Source organism: Colletes gigas, unplaced genomic scaffold, assembly GCF_013123115.1.
Source record: "Colletes gigas isolate AHSC1104 unplaced genomic scaffold, ASM1312311v1 Colletes_gigas_Sc00007, whole genome shotgun sequence".
In the NCBI taxonomy this organism is placed as follows: Eukaryota; Metazoa; Arthropoda; class Insecta; order Hymenoptera; family Colletidae; genus Colletes; species Colletes gigas.
The window spans coordinates 1,947,999-1,968,940 of record NW_025106636.1 but is presented as its reverse complement, the minus strand read 5'-3'; the positions used below and the strand labels follow the sequence as shown (position 1 = coordinate 1,968,940).

Genomic DNA, 20,942 nt, shown 5'->3' with positions numbered 1-20,942 from the left:
AGGTGTTACGCTAAAAAGTCACTTGCCAAGTATACAAAATGAAGAGAAAATTCGCAAAAGAAAAAAAAAACGAACATAGACTTTTTTTTTCAGATTTTCTTTGAATATTAATCGTTTCTCTAATTTTCTCCGTCTTCCTTGCTGCGTTCCCATTCATACATATTTTCATCGCACATCTTTCACTCTCTCGCGCTACAATTCGAGAATATAAAACAATCACGGTAACAAAACAAAAAGAGGAATATTACATAAAAATCTTCCAGGTACGGAATTTTTTGCACTTCCGTGTTTTCCTTTCTTCATCGTTTAATCGTTTAAACTGTCATTCTACTATCTTTCTTACTCTCTTTCTCTCTCCGTCTCACGCTAATTGATAAAGGGCTCGTTAAAAGCACATATAAACGACCGTCGTCATCGTTCGATTTTCAAAGTCACTATCTAAGCAGTTTTTATGGCACGTATTCTCGTACAAGCCCTTCCTATCTCTCTGTTCGATCCCGTAACAAATGAAAAGAAAAAAACTCCTCTTCGTGCAGTTTCCTTTGTCCTCGTCGATTTCGAACCACGCGGGGAATTATCATCGAATCGCAACATTAAACGTTCTATCCGTCTTTTATATACACGCACTCGTCGAAATCTGAAGTCTCTTTTTTTTACCTACGGTACACCAGACTCGGGACGCGAGGATCGATAGATCCCGGGTATTTTTCGCGCTGTGGACCGTCTCCGTTGATTCCCGATCGCATCCGCGGAGAATTTCGAACAAAAATACACGAAACGCGTTTCGTTGGAAATACTTTTTGCAACACAGCACCGTTCGACCAAGAGAGGATCACACCGCGATATAAAAACAAAAAAAAGAACAAATACTTGGACGAGAATTCGTTGTCGTAAAAAAAAAAAAAGAAATACACGATAACAATACACGTGCTCGTTTCACGTCCTGTCGACACGAAATAATAATAAAAAAAGAATAAGAAAAAATACGATTTCTGATTCTGTAACGCGTCGGGCGTCGCCGGAAGACCTCACCGAAGAAAACTAAAACCGCTTCGTTCGCTTCGCTTTCGCGAACACAAACTTATCGTTGAAAGACATCGATATAGAAATTCTTGATTTTGCTAGAACGGTCAGGCGAAGACCTTCATACACTCTTGTACGTACACGTCTTAGGGTTACGAATGCTTTAACGTTATCTGATATTTATTTTTGTTATTTTCTTGTTTTTTTTTTTTTTGCTTTAGCTTTCTTTATCAGAGAAGTATCCTAAAACGAACAAATTCTACCGATACGTCTACGTTTAACATGGATATACCGTCGTCGGTGTTATATTTTTTTTTTTCTCATTTTCCTTCTCCATTTCGAAATGTCGGTGGCCCGCGATGTTCGGTCGCGCGCATCTCTAGAAATCAGTCGATCATGGATGGTGCTCTCGTTAACCGAAAGTATTGGTAAAAAGAAAGATTCGTATTTTCTCTCTCGCGCTCATATTTGTTTCTTTTTTTCACTCTCGCCGTTGATCGGTGATATCGTTATGTATATGTATATCTATACACATGTACGTCGACGAAAACGAAAACGTGCTTGTCAGCTTTTTCCTTCTTCCTTCTTTTTTTTTCTTTTCTTGTCTAAATGTACAAAAGACTTCCTCTAAAAAAGTATTCTGCAAAAAATATTGCGTTGCACCCTAGCGAAGAATATATTTATACAGCGATACGACTATCGTTGGCCACACAAAAGTCAGACAGCCTGTACACACTTGCTAAACCTTAACACGTTTTTTTTTTCTTACGTAAAATGTTGAAAGATACAATGCATGGGAGAGGAGGAGGAAAGAGGGGAGGAAGGACTTTTTATCTAGCTTAACGGATACGTGATTATATACATTATATACATTCGTCTCGTTGCTAATAACACCGCGTTACGTGCACTTATTATTGTTTAGAACTGACTACGGATCGGTGTGTGTCTGTGTCTGTGTGTGTGTTTGTGTACGAGTATGGTGATCGCGCATGCTCTGTGTGTGTGTGTGTGTATGCGTGTGTCAAGAGATACAATGAAAATTTGTCTAAACTTACACGGTAGAATAGGGTTCTCGCGATCGTTATACACTACGGTAAGATTTATCGTTATACAATAAACAATTATACGTTTTGACGATCCGTCGGCTAAACATCTCGCAATATACACATATACATATATTCATTCATTTATATGTATATACATATATGTATTTATTTATTTAGTTATCACATCGCACGTTCGAAATGAAGGAATTCTGACCCTACTATGCGAAAGAGAATCGAATTTAATCTCCCTGGAGAATCTGTGTATACAAAAAATGAAATACAAATACGAAAACAAAATAAAAAGAGAAACACGTTGTCCAACCTAGTCTGATCGCCCCCTCGCAAAGATCGCGATAGAATTGAACGTAAAAAAGTCGTCTTATTTTCGTATGGAAAGAGTCGAGAAACTGCCATTCGTCGCCCATCCAACGAGTACAGCATCTCCTTTTTTTGATCGTTATCACAGTGCTTTAGTACGCTCTTTTCCCCCCTTAAATATCGAATACTCTATCGAAATATACATATATATATAAAAAAACAAAAAAAATGAAGAGAAGAATTAAAACAAGACCGAAACATTGTTTCTCTCCGATTTACAACGAAGTTTTATGTCTCGTATTATTGTTACATATAAAAAATTACTACCTAATTTATTGCATAATATATGCACGTACACACCTATTCCACTGTAAATTATTCGTTCGCCCGTTCGAACTTCCACAGTCTCCGCTTACTTGCATTCCTATGGTTTAAACTGTTCTCTCTCACTCTCACACAGGGGTGTCCGGCAATTCGTGGAAGATGGCCCTTCGCTTAAAAATAAGTTGAAAATTTGTTCGTTGAAAAAAAAACAAGAAAGTTTCTCGCGCTGGAAAATGCAAACGATTTTGTCAATGGTACATTTTCATATAGTTTCAAAGCAACACTATTTCGTTATATGTACAGTTTTATAGCCAATAAAAAAACAATTTCAACGATATATCACAATACGATCTCCAAGGCAACCTAACCTTCGAAAACATAACCTTTGATGCGTCGACTGCCACGCTAACTTCGAGCTATCTTCTGTGTACTCGATACCTGATAATCTAATCCTTATCTCGTCTAATTTAAGCTGATGACTCGTACCCAAAAATATTTATAAAAGCAAACGTAACGTATAGAGATTATACGTTCCTTCTTTGTCGGAACAGACTGTATGATTAACTTATGTGAATCTGCAATTTTTAACCATTTGCACTCCAATGGCGTACTCACGGAGGCGTGTAATACACACTGCGCTCGATTCACGTTTTATTTACGACAACGCAAACCGAGTTAACGAAACAAACGAATAAAATGTAAATTATATTCAGAATTGACGCCACAAAATTGTTTTCAAGTCCTTGCGTTAAAAAATAGTTCTCTGGAGTGCAAAGGGTCGATCGAAAAAAAAGAAAAACATTAAGAAGGCTGCAACTTATTTATCCGTGCAACCTTAACTTTGTTCAGACTGATTCTAAGAACAGATACTTTATCCTTTTAACCCTTTCTATACCAGCATAAACAATGGCTTCTGCTTTTTTGGTATAAAATTTGGTATAAAAATAAAAAGAGAACACACAGGGTGTTTTTGCTTTCCGATAATACACAAAACAATATAAGGGAAAAGTTGCACAGTTCCAAAAACAAATACCATCTATCTTAAACCTCCCCCTAAAGACGTTCACAAGGAATCTTTAAAACGGGGCACTCGCGCTGGAGCAACGAAAGGGTTAAAATTCACTCTCGATCGGGTAAATTAAAAAACGATCGACGGGGCAGTCAACGAGTTACCATTTGTAAAAAAAAAAAAACCTCACTTTCCACTTATTTTCGGGTCGGAGGGATCATAATCGCGAACAACCGGAACCACGGGGAAGAGTGTCCGAAAGACGACGTTGTAACGATGGTCGAGAGGCTCGTTAAAACCATAACGCGATACGCGCTCACCAGCATCCGGTCGCGATTTCACTCCAGAAACTGTCTTTATTGACACGCACGAGGAAGCTCCCCCGTTGAATAGATTCTTGAATTGAAAATAGATATTCGAGGCGAGGAAACCCGACGGATCTTTGTCTTTAGAAAGGAGACCGACGTTATTCGCTAGTACGTCGGGAGAAGCTACAATATGAGATCCCATTGTCTACTTAGACGTTGGGGCAGTCGGCTGGTTCTGCCCCGCCATCCCCAGTCTTGGTTGCGAGGAAGCAAGTAACTCCTTGTAGTACGCGCTGAACTCAGGCGGTAGAAACGAAGTGGTGGCCGTGGGCGGCATCGGCGGCGGCGGGAACAAACCGTTGTAGAACGCGGAATAGTACATCGGGTCCAAAATCGGTAGGAACTTGCCTGGCGTGTTCGTTGGCAGTTGCGGTAGATAGGCTGGATTGCTTTGCGGCACCGTTGGCACGTAGCCGGACGGTATGCTAGGAACGCTGTGTCGTCTTCCAGCCTCGTTTTGCCTCGACTCCTGTTGCTGTTGGTGCTGGTGTTGCTGCTGGTGCTGGTGGTGGTGGTGTTGCTGACCGATCAACGACTTGTCGCCCTCGCTGATACGACGGTGCTGATGGTGTTGCTCCTTGCCGCTCGTTTCTACGTTTTTTCTTCTGTCTATACTGATCTGTTGATGCATGGCCGTCTGCATCCTCGGATAGGAGTTACCGCTATTCAAATGATTCAGGTTAGGTACGTTCGGTATGACAGGATGACTGATCGGTTTCCTGGGCGTGTACGGGGAAACCGGCTCGCTCCTCGACGTCGAGTACCTGCCGTTCACCTGTTGCCTTCTTTGCGCCGGCATCGCGTTATTCCTATTAGGTGGACTCGGCACGCGCACCGTCGGCGGCGCGCTCGCGTGATTGTTCTTCTGCTTGGGGTTCACGATCGTGATCTCCAGGTTGTTCGAAGCCATGGTCCGGCTGTCCAGCACGTTCTGGTAGCCCGGGAACGCGTTCCGTTTCGTACAGTCGGTCGGTTTATCCTTAGCCGCGGACGAGTTCCTCATCTCCAGATTCAATGGATTAGGCCTCGGCACTACAGGTACTTTCACTATTTCTAGGCTCGGCCTCGGGAACACCGACTTATCGCCGTACTTTTGCGTCAGATCGAGGACCCCGCCGTGCGCGATCGGCTCGTTGTTGTTGTTGATCGGCGGCTGGTGCGGCAAACGGTGCAACGACGGACGATACTTCGGAGGGCTGAGTATATCCTTCGGGTCTCCGTACACCATCTTTTCGTTGTGCGCGAATATCGACCTCGACTGCGTCACCTTGGGCGGGAATATCCTGCCGTTCGGCACGGTCGGTGGTACGAAACGATGGTTCGGTTGGTGGATCGCCGAGGACGCCGGCGGCGGTACGTTCGCGTTCGCGTACAGCTGCAGCAACGCCGCGTTGTTCGAGGTACCGAGATTTATCACGCGGCTGTTCACCACGTTGTTGTTGTTCACCGTGTTGTTGTTGTTGTTGTTGTTGTGATGGCCGGGCGGTTGTTTGCTCGGTACTTGCAACCGTGCTTGGTGATGGGGGTGCTGGTGTTCCTGCGGCGACGACAACATGTGCCCGATGTCCGGCGTGACGGTAACGGAAATCAATTTCGGAATGGAATTTGGTGTGACTGGAAGCGGGTACGATATCGGCGATTTCTCCTCGGACCTCATCGTCGCCGGCGCCGGGGGATTGCTTTGGATCACGCTCGGTCGCGTGTCCAGGTCGACGGCAGTGACCTCGAGACCGCCCTCCCGCAGAATCTCGAGTTTACGTTTCTTAAAGCTGGGAATGATTATTTTATCCCTACTCGTGTCGCTCTCCGACTCCAAGTCGATCACCTCGGGCGACCTGGGAGGCACTATCGCCTTCTCCGCGAATATCGACTTCTCGCCGAACAACGGTATGTTCTCCTTGCCCTGCGCCAGCAACGTGGTCTGCTTCTGATCCAGCTTTATCTCCTTCATGTCCTTCTCCGGCGGCGGGGTTAACGTTACCACCGTAGAGGCATTCGTTGCTACAGTGGTCACCGGTAGACCCGGCGGCGAACACGACGGTGGCACTTGCTGCGATATCAGAGGACTGTTCAGCTGCCTCTCGAGTACGCTTTGGCTCCCGGTACCGTTCGTGGGCGTCGTGGAGGGTGTACTGCTCGGCGTTGAAATTGACGTGTTAGAAGAAGGTGGCGGACTTGGCAGTTGGCTAGTTTGCTGGCTGGGCGATGGCGTGCTATTGGCGATCATAGTGTTCAACGACTTCAGGCGTTCTGGCTTCACTCGTACGCTGCGCAGAGACGACGTCTTGCCGGTTTCCGTCTTCGGTTTCTCGCCCGAAAGGAACGGCTGTAAAGAACAAAAATATGTAAATTATTTCTGGTTTAAAAAACTGAACGAACATCAATCAAATCGCACTGTCTCGACTATACTCACGGTCGTTACGATTTGTTGGAGGGGAGGAGTCGTAGCGGGAAGGTTTGTTTCCGCGGGTGGAGGTGTTTCCGATGGGTAGAGGTCGTTGGGTTCTTGCTTAACGTCTTCGGACTCTTCGGACCCGCTACTCGTTTTAGTACGTCTTCCAAGAGTCAGTCTCACTTTCGCTTCCTCGCCCCTTTGGTACTTCTCGTAGGGTAACAGTAACCTATTTAACAACGTCGAGAATGCTGTTCGATAAAACTGGCCGCGAACGACGCTATGGATCTCGATTAAGATACGTCACCTTTCGTAATGTCGACGAGTAATGGTCGCGGCGCTCGTGTTCCCCGTATTGCCGCCAATGTCGTCGTAGATGGTCTTCCAAAGACGACCGGCGCTGACGGAATCGTAACCACCGAGCATCTGCACTTTCGTATAAAACAGGAAGAGATCGACTGCAAATAAAATAATGATCGTTATTCCGATACGTCGTATCCCAACGACGATGTTCTATCTACACGTTACTTGTCAAAAGGAAACACTGCTGTATATCAGCTTCGAACAGTACCAATCACTGTTTCAATTTAATCGACAATGAACAAACGTTTCTAAAACTGACAAGGAGGAGTTGTACCGGTAGGGTCGTCAATTTCAATCAACCTTCTTTCTGGTGTATCTAGAGCGCAAATAGAAGGAATAGGGTTCCACCACGAGCGTGGCTACGGTTGCAATGTCTCTTGTTTCGAACGGTGTTTTATCGTTGTCTTTCTAGATTCGACGAGAAAGAAGCTGATCGCGATCGACGACTCTGCCGCAGCGACTTCTTCTCGTCGGTATGTGCTGCCTAAAAAGCATCTAAACATTGGCGCCAATCGTTGAAAAAAAAAGCACAGATACTGACTCTGCTTGTAGCCCAGCAGTGGCATCTTTCCGACAGGCGTACCCCGCGAATTCATGAAACTCTGCACGTCCGTGAGGAACTTCTTTTCCTCCGCACTGGTCTTCCGCTCGCTTCGCCGTACCACGGACGACGGTGGTCGGCCGACGTTCGATACCACCAACGTCGTCGTATTTGGTGGCACGCTTTTCGACGTCGACGCCACCGACGCCTCGCTTTCATTGCTGGACTCCCCGGGCGACGCGCTGCGCTTTTTACGCTTCCTCCTCGGCCGCCCCTTCAATTTTGGCGCTGGAAACAGAACGAGCATGCCTACTTAACACACTAATTAACTAACTAGCCAGACACGACCCCGTCATTTTTAAAAATTATAAAAGAAAACCCCCCTTTTCAACGACGTAATACAGGGTGGTCCATAACTCCGTTATTATTGCATTTCCGAAAAAATGCCAAAGGAAAAAGATAAATAGTTCGAAGAGCACTACATCTGTAGGCCTTTAAATTTTTTTTATTTGCAGCAGTGCGTGTGCGATTAACAATTGCATCATTTCTTTAAATAGAAATGCATATTTTTTTTTATACCGATCGATTCTTTTGTTCATTCTACGTAAAAAATGATTAGGGTACCATGGTCAAAAAATTATTAGATCTCGAGATATTTTCAAAAAATGTCTTTATCGAAGAAGATGCTCAAACGGCGTGGACCACCCTGTATAGTATAGTATAGAAATTATTATATTAACCCTTTGCACTCCGAATTATATTTCAATTTTGTTACCAGCGGCTCCCAATGCTTTTAAGAGTTTTATTTGAAATTTACCTGTTAAAAATAAGTGTTTTATTTACACTGTTGTTGTATTTTGTAATTTTCAAGTGTATGATATACTGTTTGGTTTGGACTTGACGAAGGAGCTTCTGAGATAAAAATCGATGTCGAGTCACAGTCGACATAGGAGTGCAAAGGGTTAACAAACGTATCAATATAATACTGTTAATTTTAATCGTGGAAATACCAAGTAAATATTCACGATAATGAACGAAAAATGGAAAACGCGTGAAATTGCAACGAGATTCCATGTAGTCGGTGGACGGTATTTTTTCCTCGATAGGAACGGTTACAAGAGTGTTTGTTTTTACGCGAAGCAAAGGACTGACAGTCACGCCGGTATTGGATGACAAAATAATTTCGCGCGGTTTCCGCTTCGGTTGGAAAGACTATTAATATTCACGGTTGCGTGACTTTTCTTAATTTATCTAATGGACAGAAATTACATGTAAAATATGAATACAAAACGACGTGTTTCGTTTCGTTAACGAGCGTGTCTATAATTTTACGTATTCCGGAATATTATCGCCGTGGAAGAATTGATCGTAAATGCGTTACAGGAAACATTGTAACGCAGAAACATTGTAAACTAAATCGTACGCGCTTATATGACATGTTTTTCAAGGCAAATATTCAAGATTCGTGAAATGGAAAATTAATGTATACGATTACATAGTTTTGTTGCATGAATTACAATTGTTTGAGCCAGAATGCACGGTAAATAACGTTCCAACAATTACCGGGACTCATCGATTAATCAGAAAACGTAACGACAGTTTGCAACTAGTAATTTATATTAACGACCATTCGCAGTTCGCCCACCGAGCAACTGTAATACAATATTAATATAGCCGAAAAAAATACACGGTTCTATAGACCAGAGATGTACAAAATTTTATAATAAAACCAATGTATAAGAATTTATTCGATCACTAATATATCAATCATCATTGTCGAAATATTACACGTGTATATCGTCTACGAAACAATAGTGCATTAATGTTAGTCACTTGCCTGGTGTCTGCACCGCACGCACGTGTTCAGCTACGCAATAACTTGGCACACAAAGGGTGTCAAATTCTCACAACAAAATGATTCACGGTACTCACCGATTACTTTATAATACACGATTTCGTTCTTCTTGATTTTCATCACGATCGTCATGCCGTTTATCGCGAACGAAAGTCAGGCGTCGAACCGTTTAAGAACACGGTCACAAACACGCCTTCCTATCGCGGCGTTCTTCAGAAAAACTCGACGTATAAAACACGGTTTAATCCGCACTTCTAATCCGACAACAGATTCTTCCCAGAGTCTCGATCCGGATTACGATCGTCTTTTCTACGGCGAAACGGCACGTCGACGACAAAGCAACACGGCCAACGGAAAATCGTGATGCTCTCTCGCGTGGACGTTTCTCGTTATGATTCTGTTTCTTTAACGATCGTCTGCTGCGGTGATCGCGCGCGCGGAAATCCGCGGTCGGTAAACGATCCTCCAAATCGTCGCGATTAGTTCCCAGCCGCGCTGTTCTTTTCGCGCGGCGACGTTTCCAACGCGGGGCTTCCCCGTCCGAATATTTACTCGGTTCATTTAATTCGAAATACTCGCCGCGCGCCGTAACGTTGTTTAATTATCAAACGAAACACGACAAGCTTTCGAGCGACAGCTTGACACGTTTTGCGAACAACTGCATTATAATGCTAATGTTCGTTGAAACGCGTTTCGGTATGCTCGAAGGTGGGATGCACTGCATACGACCCACTAGCTTTAAATTCACGCGGCCTGATTCTGACAAGCGGTCGGGAAAAGAGAGACGCGCCATTTTTATTTTCACGTTACTCTCATGTAACGATTTTTCAGATTTTTTAAAACTTGTGTGGACAAATATAATAACGGTACATGCGACTATCAATTTATGTAAGACGAGTTGTGGTCGGTGATCGGAACCTACCTAGGTGGTTGCAGAGGAGTTCGTGGGTTTCAAGGTCTGGGTAGTCGAAGGTGTCCCTGCAGAAGAGTACCCTGGTGCCCGGTGTGGCTGTGAATCCGCCCAGCGCGGCTGCTATGGAGGAGCAAAGCCAGGACGGTTCGGCGCCCTCGAGCCTACGCAGAAGCGCCCGATATCGACAGTACCTGGGGTACGAGAGCACCACCACTTTCGTCTGGGCGCCACACTCTGTCCTCCTCGTGTTATGATTTACTTCGTACTCCTTTTGTTGCTTGTCGACGTCGGAAAAATCGATGCCGGGGTCGGTGAGCACCTGCGGCTGAGGTATTTCGTACCTCAGCGGGCTGCTCTCCGGGGACGACGTAGGTGTTGGTGGGTAAGATACCTCCCGACCCCACGACCATTCCAACGCCGGCGATAACCACGTGACGAGATCGTTCACGCGGACCACCACCTTTTCCGATATCGTCAGCACCTCGTCCTGCAATCAGACAAATAGTTTTTTTCACCAAACGGTACATTCTCTTTATCGTTGGTCGGTAAATTATGGGGTTCTGTTTTATCCATGGGGAAAAGTCTGCTTTATCGACTAAACTCCCGTGCACCAGCGCGTACCAGGCTCCCATCGACAGGTGGAGGCACGTGTGGTGCGCGTTGCGAGACTTCCGGCGATCTGACCCCGTACCCCTACCACTACATAGGTATACTATACTTACTTATCGCGAGTGGAGCTAAAACACCTATGTGCTCGTTATGTATACACATAATCCAGCCAACGTAACTCGTGGTTTATGTTGTACCTCGAGTGCATCGTTATCTACTCTGCCTCGACGATAATTTAATTGTCCGCTGATGCCAGCGGCGACGTCATTTTCGCCAAGTTTGACCCAACTCTTGGGACCTGCTGATTTGTGGGATGTAATTCTACATGCGTGGACGAAGCGACGAGAGGCTAAACCTACCAAAAAACATTTGCTCAACGAATCGAATCAAATCCTAGTCCTGTGCTTGGAACACCTACGAATAATAACACAACCTGAGCTCCCCGAACACGTGTAGCGATTAAAAACGAGTCGATAAGTAACTGGACGTGCACGCGACAGGGACCAGTCCAGAGCAAGTTCGCGCCGGGCACCAATTACTCGCATTCGCGTGTATCGTTGCAATTTGCCGGTCGAGCAACATTTCTAAGGGCCCATAAATTAAAAATCGGGCACGAACTTCGTCTGGACAAGTATCGCGCGGGCTCAGGTGCCGTCGTAAGTCATCCGGGGAAAGGAAACGGCAGCCAAATGCTTGACCCCTTCTTTTCGTCGGTCCTCGGGACCGGGCCCCCGGCCAAAATCAGATCGCCATTATATTTGGGCCCGGAAAGACCACGTTGAAGAGTCTGGATTCGACTAGCGATGAAAGAGCCCCGAGCCAAGCAAAACAGTCGGGTTCCTATCTTCCGCGCCAGCTGAGTCAGCCGCAAGAAGCTGGACGAATATCTGGCATAGTCTTTCGTTGCTTGCACGCGCGATCATGCTCACAAATCGATCGATCGGGTTAACAAATGTTTTTAGCCGGAAAGCAGTCCACCGTCGGTGTAACCGGCCCATCAATTAGTTGTGTCAGTTGTTTAAACCAAACGGTAGGCTGTTCCGATGAAAAGCAATCGTTTCATCGATTTGTTACCCCGAATAGCACGAAACCCGTATGCAACTATGCACGTTCTGTTTGGGAGTCGTTGACGATCGGGTTAAGGTTTTTGTAAATCTTGTATGGCGTTTGAAATTACAAGGAAAAATCGAGCGGAATAACGTCCTATTTAGCGCGGGGACATTATCGCGCGTTATACTTTGTCGGGTCGTTCGGTGTTGTTGAATTGATAGGTTATCGGTGTGTTTAGGGTGGCAGAGCGAGTCCCCATAGCAACGTCGGAATACATTTCCACATGATTCCGTGCATACTGTCCACGCCGTGGGTTTGGGGTTAGATCTGCGCGTGTGTCCGTGCCAACATTCCCTCTACCTTCTGGCACATTGCTGCCCTTACACACGTGCACCCCTCGCTTTCCTCTGTTCTACTCTTTCTCCCCCTTCCCACGCGGCCCCTTTAATCCCTCCCCCTCCTCCAGATACACATCTCGGATATGTGCAGTCAAGGGGAATCTCGGGGTTGCATAGAGTTTGTCTCATCTTCTCGATGCGCGGACGAGGTTGGCCCAAATTTTCGAGGCATAAAACAGCTGTTTGTCGTATCCTTGCTCGCCGCTACTTTGTCGAAACCACCGGGAATTGTAACGATTTAGCGTGAAAAAATCGACGAAGCCATCGCGAGGTACATTGTATCGTTTCGAGGAATTGTAAACCCCTCGAGGATGCAATTTCGCGGTCGAAACGTAGCCGGGCCCCCGTTGAATTGAATTTTCCAAGTGCACACCGTGGCGGAGGGGGGTTTGTTCGAAACACGTTCGAACCGTTCCGCGATATTTATACGGAATTTATGAAACACCCGTCGAGCCATTAATAAAACGTTAACTTCGGCTGCCTTTCCGCGTTCGGTTTCATTAAAAATTTAAATGGCCGAGCGAAAATTTACTTATGCGTACGCACGAAGCGACTCGGCACGGGTTGTAAATCGCCGCCGGCTTTCGACGTTCGGCAAACATAACTGACCGCCTTGATTCGAGTGCTGTTCGTCGTCGGGCACTCGTAATTGGCTGGACGGAAAGAGTGTGTATAGCGTGAGTATCCCCGTAGGGGGTGTTGGGTCCTGGGAAAGGATCTGGGTCATCCCGGTAGACGTTCGTTGTTTGGGATTCTTGCTCCCACCCCGGCCAAGCGTACCCTGAGCTCGGTTTTACCGGCGTCGGAGCATACGGAGCAAAAGGGAGAAAAGAAAGGTAAGTCTCGTTCCAAAGAATACTCTGTATTCTTCAGGATTTAGCAGAATGGGAACAAACGCGTCGAAACGTGAACTAAAACACTTTTTAAATCAATTCCAAATAGTTTCGGTTGGACGAAATATTAAATAAGGCAAACGAGAAAGACCTGTTCGGAGGATTTCATTAATATCTCGAGAAATCAATAATGGAAGGGGGGCAGCAAGTGTGTAGCAAGAAGAACGAAGAGTCCGACAAAGTCAATACAACTGGAGAGAACCCTCCTAGGAAATCAGGACGATAAATACGCGAAAGGGGGAGGGAACAGAGGCACACGTGTCGGTGAGATTTTTCTTTTCCTCGGATGCTCTCGGTTACCAGGTTCCGGCTCTGTTGTTTTCCGCCTTGTCCCCGCGATTAAGACCGAAGGTTTGTTTTCGGAATCGTGATTCGGGGGTGGAGAACGCGACGAGTCGTGCCGGAAGCTCGACGGAGACGGAGAACTCGAAGGAAGCGAGAGACAATGAGAGGAAACGAGCTGCTACGTGACCAAGAGAGAGAGAGAGAAAGAGAGACATCCATGGCCAAGTTAGCGATGGGAACGACGCCCTCGCAACTGGTGCCAATGGTTTTAAAGCAACTCGTTTGTGTTCTTAACCGACGTCGGCCAATATTGATCATTAGCCGAGAACCAACGGTTTCGGGTCGGCCACGAACCGCCGTTTTGTCACCAGAGTTCGTTTAAGCATCGACCCCCAGGATCCGCTTAACGCTAGTTCGGACGAGAAATGGCACTTTCTGCGAGGTACCATCCGGAGGACGCCATTTAGGGCGACCCTTGCACCGAAAATATCGGTTTAACGAAGCAAACTGTTTGCACAGAAATGGCAAGAATTTTAATAATAATATAAAAGATACGCCGTTGCAAATTCAAGGGGCAAAGTTTGCACTACCGTGGACGTTTACCTGTTATTAGCGAGTGGAAAAAATGACGAGAACATTTGTCCAAGGTTTGTTAGCCGAACGGAATTGCCCTGGTTGCGCGATTCCCCGTCTCTGAACGGCCATTAAAGAGTGGCGTGGATGGATTAAGTCCTGTCCCAGGATGGGGTTAACAACCAATATCAGGGGATGGGATGAAAAGGGTTCACAGTTAACTGCTAAACCAGCGAAAAGATAGGGTAAGACGACTCGGGGAATGTTTTATGGCAGAGGTCCAAATGATGTTTGCGGCTCGAGAGAGAATACTAAGAATTGTTAATGAACCTCTCCGGGTGGGTGTATCAGGAAAAGTAATTTGGAGTTTGCGTAATTCCCTCCTTCCTCCATCTACCCTCCCTCTTTAAAGCTGGGAATAACGTTCAAGTTTAGAGGCCAATCATTCCCATTCGTGCCAAGGGAGGAGCGTTTGGTCCGCTAAATTGAAATCAGAAAAATATGTATTTTTTTATCAAAATCCATTTTACCCGTTCGACGGCTAGTAAATTGTTGTTACATTGTTCCGTCATACGATTATTGCATCGACGTTCGATATAAATTTCGCATTACCGTTCATAAATTACCCTCGCGACTGGGAATTCAATTAAATTTTACAGCAAATACCGCGTCCTCCTCCACCGATTGGGCCGCCGCGACCGTTTTGATTAATTTCCCGGGCGAAAAATAATAAATAACACGCGAAATTGTTTATACCGCGCGTATTAATTTGCCCCGGCGTACGATCGATGTTACGAACACGGCCGTTCGATCTGTTTGTTTCGAGAGTGAGCATCGTTTTAATAACGATATCGCGCGCGACACGACGGGCCTTAATGCTTTTCCGTGTAACGCGACTCGCCCCCCCGTCCATTTACCGAGCGAAATTTATTACATTAAACGTAATAAACGACTTGTATACTACCAAGCATGCCCAGCGTGATATTATTATCGTAGCCGGGGAAAACTTTCTATCTATCTGGGTAATCTCATCTTGTGCCCGCCACCTCCTTTATCTCTTCGTCTTTCACTCAACTTCTTAAGTAGTCTTTTGTAACTTAAATTAAAATAGACGTCAGGAAGTATTCCTTGGACGACATGCAGCCCACGGACCAGATAGACGAAAGAAATCTCATAGTCACCGGAGAAATATAGGGTGTCCCTTTACAAACTGGACACCATAGAACCGCCATTTTACATAGTAGAAAGCACCGTTGCTCTCTTGCTTCGAGAGGGAATCCAATATGGCGGATTGTTTGTAGGTTAGGTCTGGGATATACGGAACGTCCGATTAACTCCAAACTTTAAAATTAAAATAAGCAACTGTCCGAACAATTCAGTAAATAAAATTCAGTAACTTTAGTAATTTAGTAACTTTAATTCAGTAACTTTAGTAATTTTTAAAATGATCGTTATTTCAGGCATTATTATTACTCCTAATAAAATACAGCCAGGGAGAAATGGCGGTTTATTCGAGTGTTGTAGCTACGAAAAAAAAAACGAATAATTAACGTAGCAATTTGTTAATGGGTTAAATAGATCGTTGGGCAACGATGCTGTTATTAGAAACCGATGATCGCTAGGATGGAGTCAAGGGTGAAAAGCCACGGGTAAACGAGAAGAAACAAAATCCCAGAGACACCGTATAAATCCGCAATGCTGCAGTTGACATATTCGCCGAGCGTACATAATACATTCATGGCCGTCGGGGAGTGAGGGGGAGGGAGTCGAGCGTCAGAGTAGGGGAAAAGGACGAAATGGAGGAGGGGGGGGGGAAGGTACAATCGTAGAGTGGAATATGTAGCGTGTTGGTTTTAGTGACGCTCAATCTTCGCTGGCAAACCGTACCGGGTGGTCCGTTAATTTGATCGTTATTCCGCCACGAATCTCGTAACAATAGCGCAATAAAAGTCATAAAAGATTTAACGATTAATTCACCATAACATCCAGGCTATGGTTTTTTTAGATAAAACTAACTTTTAATTGGGTGGAAAAAAGAAGCAAATTTGTCCATAATTTAAAGTTCGTGTGGTCTAAAAATGAAAAAGAAAAAGTTCCTGGTAAAAATAATTACTTTCGAGTGATTTTTCAAGTTCCTGTTTCAGTGGTTGCTCGCGAAATCAAATTCTTCGAGACCTTCTTTAAGCTCGTTTCATTTTCTTTCGCTCCAAACTATTAAGGGGTAGTAAAGAGACGTCGTTCGAGTTTTATTGGTATAGAAAAGATCTCCATCAGGAAGATACCGGGAATTCTCGAAATTAATTTACCCATTTATCCGGTTTTCTTCTCTTCTACCTCCGGTCAGTGAATTTCTTTACGTATACAATCTTGATACAATATTTAATTTTTAATTCAGCGTTTATCTCGTTTTTTCTTTGCAACGTTTCATATTCTCTAATTAAAACTTGCACGATAAAAATGTAAAACAAGCGAACGAATATTATTATTATAATTGCCGTGAATCCCAACTCGGGAAAAAATAAAGAAACGGAAGAACTGACTTGTAGTACTTGTCGGGCAGGAAAAGCATTGGGGCAGGATTAATTTCAGCGGCCATGACAGGCTTAAATCAATAGGTATGAGAGCCACTGCGAAGCATAAATCATTGTTAGATTAAACCCTCGAGCACGCGGTAGTAGATGGGCCAATGGCGCGCTTTCAGGAAACATAGGGTGACCTAAAAGTTCCGATCTATATTTCACTCGGATCGTGTAGCGATCGACGTGGACAACGGTTGCTCGAACCGGAACCTAATTGACGAGCTATTGCGCTTTTACGCGCACCCCCATAACCTATTTTTATAATATTCCTTTCTTCAGGAAGATCGCCCGATCTCGACTCGCCGATTTTAATTAAATTTTTTTTTAGACGCAGCAGCACTGAAAAATATTACACTTTTTCTTCGCATCGGCTGATATTTATGCCCGAGATTAGAAACTATTAAGGTCACGGATAAAATATCTACTTGGTTAAATTTCTCAAAAACTAATGAACCGGGGAAAAGGAAAACGGTAATTTAAACTTTTAACTAAAAAGTTTCAACTGGGTCGTGGGAACTTAATTTACAGCGCAAACTACATCACTGTTTCTAAATTAATTCGTAAAACTTCACTAGAGAACTACACGAAGCCCTGCATTGGCGCCAAAGAAAAATGTATATTTTACATTTTTTATTCGTAAAGTATTGTACATATTTCGCTGCACGTTATTTCTCGTCGTAAATCAAATTACTTTCGTACTCGACAGTTTTACAGAAGTTAAACTAAATAGATACGGAGTACCATACTCCCTCGTTTCTTGCGTCGATGTGTTAGGGATACTTGCTACGGAATCGCTCCCGCGTATATCTTCACAGCTCCTGCGACAGCTGTGCAATTAAAAACCCATTTGAAAGGTTCATTTAAGTCCGACAAGTTCCGAGAACAAAACCTCTCTACATAAAATCTGGGGATCCCAATTTAATTGCAAAAAGAGGGGAAGCGCTCTGTTTCATCCGCGACTTTGGGACTAATCCTCGCCCCTTGAGCACAAATACTAGTCGATAAAGTAATACGCGATGCAATCGATGCATCCAGTGTACAATGTTTCCTGTTAGGGGGAACAACAACCTTCGCACCTCCAACACCAAGATTTTCGGATAACGTTTAAAACAACCAAAGTAGGGGGCCTTTTGAAGCTCGTACGTGAAAACTAGTAAACAGCCGCAATTAACGAAGCCGGCAATTAACGCGCGCGATACGAAGGCCGTGGCGAAAGTCACCCTCCGCCCCCCTCCCCCTCTGTGACCTAGGAAAACGCGTTTTTACCAGATTCGGTCGGTCCGAATGAAAACAGTGGCACTTTGCAACTGATACGCGAGGGGATTGAAGCTAAAAGGAATTTGATTATGCTCGGTAGTTTACACACGGTGTTTCTGGATCGATCGAGCCACCCGCTGTCTCTCCTTTCCTCCCTCTCGTTCGTTCTACCCTCTGCTGGCTTCCTCCTCTCTTATTCCTGTCCCCTTTCGCTCTTTATCTGGCTACTACACTCGCTCTCCGACCGTGTTTCCGTGTCTTCGTGCTGGTTCCGTCAGCCGGGGGTCGTGTGTGAGGAATAGAAATTACTTTTGACGAAGAAATAAAGCGGAACGACTAGGGCTGTCACCTTTTCGCATTACCAGACTCCCCTACATTCCCCGAGCAATGGTACCGGAGGATTTGTAATCTCATACCCAGACAGATACGGATCAAATTAGGTGTTCCTCGGCTGTTGGCATTTTTTCATCTTAATCGCCAAGTGGTTCGAGATTTCACCAGGGTGGTTTCTCTGAATATTTTTGGGAATTTACACCAGCAGCTTTTCTTCTTGCACGCGGTTTGACTAGTATAACATTGGATTCACGATCGAAGGGAACCGTGATGAGCCAGCACTTCTGCGAACAAATTGTTCTTGATTTGATTGCGCTTGCCTGACGCCAGATGGCAAATTGTTCCACATTTCTCTCGCTTCTTATACCGTTCGGTGGAGAACGGTCCCAACCTCGCGACGAAAGGGCGTCCAAGATATTGGCATTAATAAAGCGAGGAAAAGGACGAAGGGTCGGGAACTATTGGCACCGGTGAACGTTACGCGAAGAGGAAATATCCTCGTTTTTAAAGCGGGGTGTTTATATCTCGCGACGAACCGATGAACTTTCCCTCGTTGGCCCTTCCAACATTCGCGAGCTTTCTAACGTTCAATGTTTAAATTTAGTCGCGCGTTTTGACTCCGAACTCGAGCCACGCACGGCGGGAGCCATCTTTCTCCGTACGTCGAGATCTTTTGGCTCGGTCGAACGAGAAAACCGCGTGAAAGCGCGACTAAAATGGTACATCATTACTGGCTGCATCGAGGAAGGGTAAAGAAATAATCAGCAACCCTCTGGACCTACGTCAATGCAAAGCAATTAAGAATTCTTTTTAATCGTTTTAAGCCGTTCGTTCTACCGTCTCGCCCTACTTGCCATAATGGCCCCTGCTTTTTCGTCTCTCGAAAATTATGTGGTAATCCCCGGCATAGAATACGCGCGCGTGCGACAGGATGACTTTATAATAATGACTAATAACTTTGCCGGGTGACAGAGGATCCCCTTTCAATTAAATTTCGGTCGGGGGGTCTGTTATTCCTCGCACACCTTCGCCATAATGATCGAGGAATCGGTAGACGACTGATCTCTTCATCGAAATCAGGGCCCTGTTATACCAGTTTGTTGATTTCAATGCGCAAGGAGACCGTCCCATAATAGTATCCGATCCTTTCTTTAAAATGGCGTCCTCCTTAACAATTTCTTCAAGTCCGTTCCCAAGAAAAGTGGCTCGTTTAGCTCCGTCGCGAAGTTGAGAGGACTTTTAAAATCCGTAATTAGACAAGTGCTTATTTTTCTCATTGGTCGAAATGTTGTGTACGCGCAGCCTGAAAGTTACCACGGCAAAGATAAAGCAAGATGGCGGCAAAGAAAAAGTCCCCGTTCCAAATTACCGCGAAACTTTGAATCACGGTTAAGTCCGGCGCGCTCCAATATTTCAGTTCTCGCAATAGCTGGGAGAACCTTCGAACAGTTTTATGAAACTTAAACATCGCGCTCGAAACTTATAATTCCATGCAAAGAAAAAGTTTTCAGAGGAAAGTTTCATGGCTCGCGTTTTATGTTTCATTTCTATTCATTATTCCGATGCCCCTTCAACGCGCCGATGCAAATTTTATCTTTTAACGCGCCCGGGAGTTTCGGCGCGCAGCTTCTAAGCAGTCCAACCCCCCGCGATAGAGGATTTGCGTTAACGAAGTAGTTAGCAACGTATTTCGTTAAGTCCGAGGAAAGTGCTCGTCGATTAAACATTGCTTAAACGCTGGACTGCCGGTGGCGTCCCCGACCCACCGCCGGAACAAGATCTCCTCGATTAATTTTAACTCTCTGCTCACCTGGAGCCCCGTTACCTACGATCCCGAGCCATTAAAAATGTAAAATTCCAATAGTCTACGCCATTATAACGCGCGCGCCTTCGAAATGATAAGCGTACGAAAAAAGACGAAGAAATGGAAAAAGAATGTTTGCTCTTCCAGGGGCAAAAACGACCGCTCTGTTTGCCTTCTGTCTCCGTTCGAAAGAGGACGGGTGCGGAGTTTATCGATCAAATACATTTTCACGAAATTCCCCTCCCCCTCCCCCTCCAATTTTGTGTTTCGAACTACGAAACTCGCGTACAACGATAAATTTATTGGATAAACAAAATACGCCACTCCTGTTCCGTAAATAAATCGCTAAACACCGGGGGTGAGTTAATTTTCGCGAAATGTCTCTGTCGACTGGCTAAAAGCTTCGGGAAATCCCGACAAGGGGATTTCCCGCTGTCGACGCGAGCAAAATTATTTTTCGCGATCGATAATCCACTGGCCGTTGTTTCGAAATTATCTGCCCGCGGAAGTGTCCGTTTCGTTTACATAACCTCAAGCCCGCCACGGACGGATCGAGCGACTTTTCAACTTATTTGCAATTTAAAATGCAAAGCTTATCGAGCTAGACTTATTTGAAGTTTAGTAATTGTTCAAGAGTTCTAAATAATTTAATTAAATACACGGCCGTTGGGGCGATAAGCTGCGCGAAACTCCAAAGCCTTCCAGCGGTCGCCCTCTGCTAAATTTTAGACGAAACACACCTTTTTCGAGTCATCGAAGCTAGACATTTGTAAAATCAAATAGAATGTTTGTGATTTCTCTATAACTTCTATAATTGTTAATCGATCCGAATGAAATTTTGTTCAGCCGTTCCGTACGTTCCAATGGAAAATATAGGCTACTAGACTTGCACGTTAAAGTTTTCCCAGTTTCTCTAACTTAGGAAGACAGTAAGGAAGGAATGTAGTTTGCGATTCCACAAGACGCCTGATATAAATAAGTTTTTGCAGACGTTGGTCGTCCGTCATGC

At 44.9% G+C, this 20,942-nt stretch overlaps 1 protein-coding gene across 3 annotated transcripts in view; it reads right to left on the bottom strand.

The window, feature by feature from the left end:
- Positions 1-1,508: 1,508 nt before the first annotated feature.
- Positions 1,509-20,942, bottom strand: part of LOC122396361 — a 180,041-nt gene continuing 160,607 nt past the window's right edge. For 2 of the 3 annotated variants that reach the window (XM_043394682.1, XM_043394683.1), the window contains exons 3-7: positions 10,162-10,639; positions 7,385-7,672; positions 6,788-6,938; positions 6,502-6,709; positions 1,509-6,414 (exon numbers count right to left, since the gene is read on the bottom strand). In XM_043394682.1, the coding sequence (XP_043250617.1) occupies positions 4,234-6,414; positions 6,502-6,709; positions 6,788-6,938; positions 7,385-7,672; positions 10,162-10,639 (3,306 nt within the window). In that variant the 3' untranslated portion in view covers positions 1,509-4,233. The remainder of the gene's footprint in view (positions 6,415-6,501; positions 6,710-6,787; positions 6,939-7,384; positions 7,673-10,161; positions 10,640-20,942) is intronic. The other variant, XM_043394684.1, reaches the window with a different exon arrangement.